Source organism: Acanthisitta chloris, unplaced genomic scaffold, assembly GCF_000695815.1.
Source record: "Acanthisitta chloris isolate BGI_N310 unplaced genomic scaffold, ASM69581v1 scaffold17416, whole genome shotgun sequence".
In the NCBI taxonomy this organism is placed as follows: Eukaryota; Metazoa; Chordata; class Aves; order Passeriformes; family Acanthisittidae; genus Acanthisitta; species Acanthisitta chloris.
Genome location: NW_008679354.1, coordinates 1 through 9,338, shown reverse-complemented (window position 1 = coordinate 9,338; position 9,338 = coordinate 1). Strand labels below are relative to the sequence as shown.

The 9,338-nt window shown below is 39.3% G+C and overlaps 1 protein-coding gene across 1 annotated transcript in view; it reads right to left on the bottom strand.

The window, feature by feature from the left end:
• Positions 1 to 7,012, bottom strand: part of PRIM2 (primase, DNA, polypeptide 2 (58kDa)) — a gene marked incomplete at its 5' end in the record, with an annotated part of 34,085 nt that extends 27,073 nt beyond the window's left edge. The window contains 3 exons of the mRNA XM_009077256.1: positions 1,937 to 2,122; positions 3,315 to 3,387; positions 6,945 to 7,012. Of these exons, the coding sequence (XP_009075504.1) occupies positions 1,937 to 2,122; positions 3,315 to 3,387; positions 6,945 to 7,012 (327 nt within the window). The remainder of the gene's footprint in view (positions 1 to 1,936; positions 2,123 to 3,314; positions 3,388 to 6,944) is intronic.
• Positions 7,013 to 9,338: the final 2,326 nt, after the last annotated feature.

The window sequence follows — 9,338 nt, the reverse complement described above, 5'->3', positions numbered from 1 at the left end:
TGATGACTGAAGTCGTGTGCCAAGAATTCTTAGGACTGAGAATTGGCATAGATGTTGCAGCCATTAGAGACAAATGTGAACAAAGCATTTCGAAATCATAGTCATTTGCAGCAAATTGAACACTCCCTCTCTACAATGTACCAGTTGGTAACACATAATTAACCTTAATCTTTAGAAAGTATCATGCATATATCTTCACAATGCTCGGGCAAGACAAAGCAGTGTAATTATCTCCACTCCACAGGAAAGGAATGAATGCCAGAAAATAAAAATGTCAAAAGAAGAAAATATCAATAAGAATTGTATTCATCTTCATTTTTTTTACCGGACATTAAACATTGCATGACATTTTGCTGTGAAAAATCACAGGCCACTAACTCTTTTTTGCCCTAGTTTGAAGCTGTTTATCTAAAACTTGAGAAGAACTAAAATTACATGGAAATAGCAGGCTGCTCCTGGAAAATGCAGTAACTACAAGACTCTGCGCAATAACAGGTTCAAGATTCAGATTAGATGTTAGGAAAAATGTTTTCTCTGTTAGGGTCTTGAGGCACTGGAAGAGGTTTCCAAGGGAGGTGGTGGAGTCACCATCCCTGAAGGTGTTGAAGAGGTTTCTGGATCTGATGCTGGAGGATCTGGTTTAGGGTTTAGGGGTTCCAGCAGTGACAGGTTAATGGTTGGACTCGATGACCTTAGAGGTTTCCTCCAACCTTGATGATTTTATGATTCAGATGGAGAGAGAGGTTTGTTCTCCCCTTGAATATGTTATCCCAGAGGTGCTACCACAGGTGCTGAAGATTTTGGCCTCTGCCAGCAGTAGGTCCAGCTTGCAGCCAGCTGGGACTGGCTCTGTTGGACAAAGTGGGAAGCTTCTAGCAACTTCCAACAGAAGCCACCCCTGTAAGCCCATCCACTACCAAATCCAGGCTATGTAAACCCAATACAACTAGTAATTAATTGGCATTCCACAGCATAATTAATTCATAGTATCATTCTTTGTAGCCTATTGCAGTTTTTACCCTGTATCTTGTAGAAACAGCCCTGTCCCAGAGAACCTAAGCTGACAAAAGACTGTCTACCAAACACTCCAAATACTTCACAGTTCTATGGAAGGCTGAGATCTCACATTGTTAAATGCAAAGTATCACACTCCACAGAAAACTGATACAAGGTCTGAAACTCTGCTCTAACACAGTCCAGGCAGACACAGATGAGAGAGGAAACCTGCTTCATTCTGCCTAAGCTCTTCAAGGTAAGGAGCAGGTCATCATCCCCCAAACATTAGGATACATTTTTCACACTCTCAGAAACAGCACATCTATGTTACACCTTCCTCACTCATGATACTCTCAAAAATATTAGCAATGGTTAGGCTAATGACTAGTATGTCAGTAATACCGCACTTTCCACTGAACAGCATTTTCTCACTATTTCCCTGAACATCTTCTGTCTTCATTCACCTCCAGTTTCTTCTTTTATTCTCAGACTCCCAATTTGCCAAGGCAAGCCTACCTCACACACAGCTGTCCAGTCAATATTCTTACCTATTAAACAAAAAGCCTAACCTTGCCTTTCAGGCAGTACTGTTTGTAGCCCCTTACCTGCTTGGTACATTAATTTAGTCACATACTACCTGTATTTCATAAGTGACATTGACTTCCTTGTAATTTACTGGTAAGATTTTTCTAGTCTCATCTATAAAAAGCCTCTTTATGCTTTGCCTTTTTAACCCACTGTTCATGTGAATGCCCAACAAAAGGACTAAAATCATAAGCAAAGAGAGCAATAAAAACAACCCTCCCCTTTCAGATATGTTACAGTGCCTTTTGCCCAACTATTTGCTTTAACAAGCACCGATTCAAACCTGTAGCATAACGTACACATTAACTACACCCTCACGTTCACATCTTGAAATGGTTTCTCCTTGTTGTATTACCTTATCTGCATCCACTTTTCCTCTGATAAATTCCTTCTTCCAAAACTCCAGTGCCTGCTCCAGAGTCAAGCCAATGCCTTTCAGGAAGAGCCCATACTGCATTCGACCCCCGTGACGGAGGTGGTGACTGTCACGTAAGGCTCTGTGCAACTGCCGCATGCAGGGAGGGAAGGATTTCACAGCAAGCTGGCAAGAGAAGAAGTGCTGTTTGAGGCACACTGATCATTCAATTTATAGTATGTATGATTACTGTGATTCTTAATTAGCCCCACTTGAAAATGCCAATGGCTGGAAGAAAAGGTAGGCACGTACAGCGAGCCGTGGGACTGATGGTGACACAACTGTGTGCATAACTCACCAAATCCAACAACCACCTCAAGAACAAAATCCAAAGGACAGAGTAATCCAGGTGGTAGCATAACTCACCAAATCCAACAACCACCCCAAGAAAAAAATCCAAAGGACAGAGCAATCCAGGTGGAGGTATCAGACTGCCCTCAGCTACAAAGTAACACAGGTTTAATTGCTGTCAGGAAATATATATCCACAGTTCCGTTATAATATTTCTTGCCTCTTCCTTATTTTAGCATCTGGAATGTCAAAGTCACCTCTGATAGAGGTTTTGGGTGTTGGGAAAGGGGATTTATTTTTTTTAAGATATCTTTGAAAAACAAGCAAGAGTAAAATCTTTTGCAACTAAACTGCAGGGATTTTTCCCTGAAGAATACTATTTCTCATAAAGCAAAATCTCAGTGAATTAAAAAACCAGTAACATTCAAGTTTACTTGGGCTTTGCATTTTTATCTGTTAACATCCAAGTCATGCCATGGAATTCACTACCAAAGGAACATTATCATGGTTAAGATGGACACTGAAACCACACACAATTTTTGAAATTCAGATAAAGGAATCCTAATGGGTTTTTAATTGACTCTGCATCATTCAAGTGTGGTGTTTTACAATACATTTTACTTACTTCCTTGTTTGTAAAAACCCTTCTCTAAGTCAAAAATCCAAACCAAAAAGAGCATTGAAAAGACTAACAGTGCAACGCAATGGTCATAAGCTAAACATCATGGGTTGCAAGATTATTTTGTTCAACTCTGCTTGTAATTATGTTAGGCATTTGTGAAAGTACAGGAAATTAAGCAGCACGTCAAGCAATTCATTATAGCTCCAATCTTAATCCTGGTCAGAAGCATTTACAGTTAATTCTGCCCCATTTTGAACTTTATGACCATTTCATTCACAGTTACAAAGCAAATACGATTCAAGAAAAGGATAAAGGCCTTACATGTTGTTTGTACATAGATTGCTCAAATTAAAGAAGTTCTGTTTCAACATACTATGTATAACTCCAGAAACACAGAGGACTTACAGCATCGATCTGCTCCAGAGAAATCTTTCCAGTGTTCTTCTGGACAGTGTAATCTGGACCAATGTAAGAATGGCTGAAAAACAAAGCAAACAGTACAGCATCACTTGAAAGCTGTTCTAAACACAATTTAGAAGAAACTGTTTTATCAGTTAAGGGCTGCAAATATTTTACATCAGGCAACACAAAGAAACCAGTGTTTGACAGAAAAGTAATTAAGACTTACTTATAAAACAACCTTAGAGTCCACATAGTAAAGAAACCTTCCCTTTATCTGAAAGGAGGGGGGAGAGGTCATTCAGGATTTAGATCATTGTTGAGGTTGAGAGAGGCTGTGAGCACATGAAATCCCTAAACACAATCCTGCATTGAATATTTTAACTAAACATGATCACTTTTTTATGGTCTAGTACCATTAACATTCATAAGCACCAACAAAATAGATTAGGACAAAAAGAGTACCTAAATCACAGACAAAACACATATTTAGCCCACAACAGTCCAATTACAAAGCACATGTTATGTCCATTTACAAACAAAATTTAAAAAGATGGACATGGATTAAAATTATGAGGATATAATCCACACTTAAATCACCTTTCCTGAGGATGAGCTAATTTGTAAGTGACAAGAAGATATGGATAGGTGGCAAAAAATGCATGAGGCATTAACAGCTAAAGAATCCTCTGTAACCTTCAGTTGTATGCTCTTCTCATACATTTCTAAGCTTTACCTCACCTGACAAAGCTCTATTGACACATGCCAAAAATTAGATACTGTCCTAAGAATTCACATAACGTAAGTAGAGGAAAGTCTACAATTAATATTCTCCTTCCTTATGAACAAGATCAAGCAAAACAAATCATGGATTCACAGAAATAAATAATAAAGACAACTTATTTGGTCACCTGTCTGTTCTCTGCCAGAGTTTGCTTTTCAAGTTGTAAGGTTTGATGTCTCTTGTTTATTTTAAAAGAACTTCCCAAAAGGCAACAAGGAAGTATTTGTATAATTTTTTCAGTTGGTAACAAAACATACTGGGAATGGTCATTCCATTTTCAAAAAAGCAAAATGGAAGTGATTTACCAGTTGAGTAACAAAGTGACATAGGAATGTGAAAAAAATAACAGCAGAAATGTGCCCTGACAGCCAAGAGGACAAACTGTGTCCTGGGGTGCATCAGGAAAGGCATTGCAGCTGAATGAGGGAGGGGATTGTCCTGCTCTGCTCTGGGCTGGGGCAGCCTCACCTGGAATATTGTGTGTAGTTTGGGCACCACAATGCCAGAAAGATATTAAGTTATTGGAGAGTGTCCAAAGGAAGAAAAGAAGATACTGAAAGGCCCTGAGGATATTCCACATGAGGAGTGGCTGAGGCACTTGGGCTGTTCAGCTGGAGAAGAGGAGACTGAGGACAGAGCTCATCACTGGATACAACTTCCTCAGGGAAGGAAATGCAGGGACAGCTCTGACCTCTTCTCTCTGGGCCCAGGGACAGGACCCAGGGAATGGGCTGAAGTTGTGTCAGGGCAGGGTTAGGCTGGAGATTAGCAACTGGTTCTTCTTTCCCCAGAGGGGTTTGGGCACTGAACAGCTCCCAGGGCAGTGTCACAACGCCAAGGCTGACAGAGCTCCAGAGGTGTTTGGCCAATGCTCTCAGCACAGGGTGTGACTGTCAGGGATGTCTGTGCAGGGGAGGAGTTGGGCTGGATGATCCTCAAGGGTCCCTTCCAATTCTGATTACTCTCTGAAATGTGGTATGCAGTATTCCTATTAAAGTACCTTTTTTTTTTTTTGCAACCTTTCCTCTCCCCATATTGAAAAAGCAAAGCACAGGCAGGACTGATTGCTGTGATACTCAAGGACTGCTCCACTTAGATAGACACATAGCATATATTGCAAGAAATTTCAGATTTCTCAGCAATTTCTTCTAGAAAGCACAGCCCACAAAACCCTAACTTAATTGCTCTTTATCTACAAATGCAGAAAGCTCTGCCCCTGAGGTCTGTTTTTCAAAACCCCATTAAGATGAATGGTAATAAAAACATGGAAGGTTTTGGGCATTCAGAAGTATCCCCAAACCAGGCATGTTACAGTCACACTGCAATACTTTTCAACACAGCTCAATCATATGTAAAGAAGCAGAGATATAATGAAAGGTTTTTTTCCTATTCTGAATTACACTACAAGCAAAAAAACCATGAAACTCTTCCCTATATAATAAAAATTATGAGATTTTTTTTAAAAAAATCAGAATAAAATGTCAGGTTTTGGGTACAGATACCTCAAGCAGCAGAGCACCATAGGAAATAAAGAGCATGCTAGCTAGATCTGCATCCCCCTGCAGTGCTGCCATGATAGAGCCTCAGAAATTCCATTTCTAAGTCATCCAACACCATTTCAGTCACCTGTATGTGCTCAGAAGCAGAGCCTTAATTACTGACCTCCAATATATAAGTAACTTCTGTCCTTAGAGACAGCAAAAATTCAATGGAATAAATACCTGAGCAACCTCATCTGGCCAGACCTGCATTAAGCAGGGGCTAGATTAAATCATCCCTCATAGGTCCACTCCAAGTTAAATTATTCAATGATTCTAAGCCATCTCCCTGTTGTATAAAGCAAACTTGTATATAAGAAACCAGGTCTATGATTCACCTGCAAAACATCAGGAAAGTGTTATTTCTTACTCTTCTTCCCCAAAGTTGAAAGCTTCTAAATACTGTATACTATTAAGAGCAAGGAGACTCTTTAGCTCTGTTCTGGAGTACTCTAATGGTTCACACTTTCAATTCTCTCCTTAGATACATTAAAAGAATAATTTAGGACTCCATTTGTCAATGACAGTGAAATCTTTCAAAAAGATCACAGAGCACAGAATACTTGCAACATGAAAGGTGCATGTTCTGCGCAGTGTAATTTGGAATGTGTTTTATTATCAAGGAGCTTTAATGACTTTACACTTATTATTAAAAAAACTACAAAATCTACAAATATTTTTTGTTATGTAGAAGTAACACTAGTTCTGCAAATTATGTTCCATGTCATTTATTAAAGCTTTTGTTAAGGTGAAGGGATATTTTGAAGGCTTTTTTTCCAGTCAAAGTCAACAGCACAGATGAGGTGTCTGAAAAAAAATCTGTATCTAAAAGATACTACTCATACAATTATAATTAAGGGGCTAGAGCACCTCACAGTGATGAGGAAAGGTTGAGGGAGTTGGGCCTGTTCAGTTTGGAGAAGATGACTGAGGAGAACCTCATTGATGGATTCAACTCCATGAATGGGAAGTGCCAAGAGGATGATCAGAATCTGCTCAGTGGGGGAAACCAATCAAACAAGAGGGAACAGCAAAAACTGATGCCCAGGAAGCTCCACCTGAACATAAGAAAGAACTTCTTTCCTGTGCAGTCACTGAGCACTGAACAGATTGCCCAGAGAGGTTGTGGATTCTCCTCACTGGAGATATTCCAGACCCATCTGGACACAACCCTGAGCCATGAGCTCTGGGCTGGCCCTGCTGGAGTAGGGAGGTTGGACCAGATGACCCATTGTGGTCCCTTCCAACCTAACTGATTCTGTGATTTCTTTAATCTGTACAAGGGAATTTACTCATACTTTCAGTTTATGGTACCTGAGATGATTAAGCAGAGATTGTAGTCTCTCATCAGACTGTATGGAAGGCAGCGATCGTGCTGTCAGCTGGAAGAAAACAGAAGTCCAATTAACATAATATTAGCTTAAAACATTGATAATACAAAGTAGAAATTACATAAGTCCCTCTGCATTGCTACAACTTTACATAACACTGGGCAAGACATAATTTATCCCCTTAAAAATAACTGAGCATCTGAAAATAATTGAGATTATAACTACTAAAAACAACTAGGAATCTGAAATCAGCAGAAAATTTTCTAAGTTAATAAATCGTGAAAAGTCATTTTTCTAAAATCAAAATGCTATTTGAATCAAATAGCATCACTGAAAGTGGCAAATTTTTTCCAAACATTCGAACCAGAAGTCATATTCTGCCTAGACAGCCTTGCACCAATCACATAAGTGTAGTCCATGAAGCTATATTGTATACAACTTACACTTGTATAAAAAGAATATACATAATATTTAGCACTAAATGACCTTCATAGAGAAATTCCTCTCTGGACACTGGTTTGTATCCTTTTAAATGGGCATAGCCTCTATTTCATAATTTGTTCTAAAATAAATACACACTTCATTTCTTTTAACTTTTCATACGAGTTGTTAAAACATTCAGCTTTTTCTGCAAAAATACACCTAGTAGTCTATAGATCAATGAGGCTCATAAAAGGGATAGGACATGTTGAATGAGGAAGGGCTGAGGGAATTGGGTTCGTTTAGCCTTGAGAAGAGGCTCGGGGTGGCCTCCATCCCTGGAGGTTTTCAAGCTGAGACTGGATGTGGCACTAAGTGCCATGGTCTAGTGCCCATGGTAGGGTTGGACTTGATGATCTTGGAGGTCTTTTCCAACCCAGTTGACTCTATGGCTCTCTACAAAGCCCTGACAGGGTTGGAGAGAGGTGTGGGATGCCTCTCCTGCCTTGGCTGCAGGGAGAGGACTAGAGGGAATGGCCTTGAGCTGAGCCAGGGCAGAGTCAAATGAGATGTTAGGAGAAATGTTTTCCCTGTTACGGTGTTCAGGCACTGGAATATTGCCCAGGGAGGTGGTGGAATCATCATCTCTGGAAGTATTTAAGAGGTGTCTGGATCTGACACTGGAGGATCTGGTTTAGGGTTTAGGGGTTCCAGCAGTGACAGGTTAATGGTTGGACTCGATCTTAGAGGTCTCCTCCAACCTTGATGATTTTATGATTACTTTGATTTGCCTTTTTTTTGAAAGATACTTCAGAATGATAACATTACATGCTCTGTACAATTTTTCAGCCACCACTAAGAAGCTATGAGATGCAGATATTGCCAGAATGCAAGAGTTCAAGTTAATTGCATTTCAGAGAAACACCTTCTCAGTTGCAGCTGTCTCATCCAAACTAAAACTGATTGATTTTGAAACATCAGCTATCTTGCTAATGTTGTACCCAAATGTCACAATGCAAATGCTATGCAGCTGGGGAACCTGAAATAAGAGAACTGTGTTTGCATGCCAGTATGCTGCTGTACCTAGACAGTTGACATTTTAGCGCTGATGAATTTTCCCTTGAAAAAAAGTTGGGGTTTAACCTTTCACAGACTCTTACAAATCTCGAGCATTGTACAAAATTAATAAGCAATTCTGCCAATACTTTTTCAGCTATTAAAAGTTTTTCTCAGCAGTCCATGCACTGAAATATGCTCAGTAGAAACTAACCTGAACAATTAATAACAAATCCATCCCACGCTGAGTGTTCACACACAAATCTACATGGCAGCAGATAACATTTTTCAAAACTAACAAAACTAAGCAAAAAATGGTTTTGATATTATCAATATTTTAGGGGTGCCAGCAGTGACAGGTTAGTGGTTGGACTCGATGATCTTAGAGGTCTCCTCCAACCTTGATAATCCTATGATCTATGAAATAAATATAAATACAGACTACTGTTATTGGGCTTGAAGTAGAAATGTAACAACTCTGACATTTTTAAAGGACAGGAGAAAACTTCCCTCATGAATCTCTAGGGGTTGACAAAAGTGTCAATATAAGGCTGAAGTTGTTTTTGTGACTTTGGTTTTGTTATTTTAATCCAATAAAACTCCTCACCACTCTCACAACCCCAAATTTCACCTTCACAGTGACTCAAATCAGCCAAATGAAAATTCCACAGAACTGCAAAGGGGCCTTTTATGTGTAAGGAAAGCAAGTCAAAGCCAACAACTAACTTATCAAAATATAAAAATAATTCAGGTTATATTCTTAGCACTGTAATTTTCCTTTTGAACTCTGTAGGGGAAGGCACAATAGTTAATATCAATGTGGCCTAAATGTGGTATCTAACAAGCTAAAAGGTTTATGCAAGTGTGAGTAAATATAAGTACAAATTATATTGTAAAATAT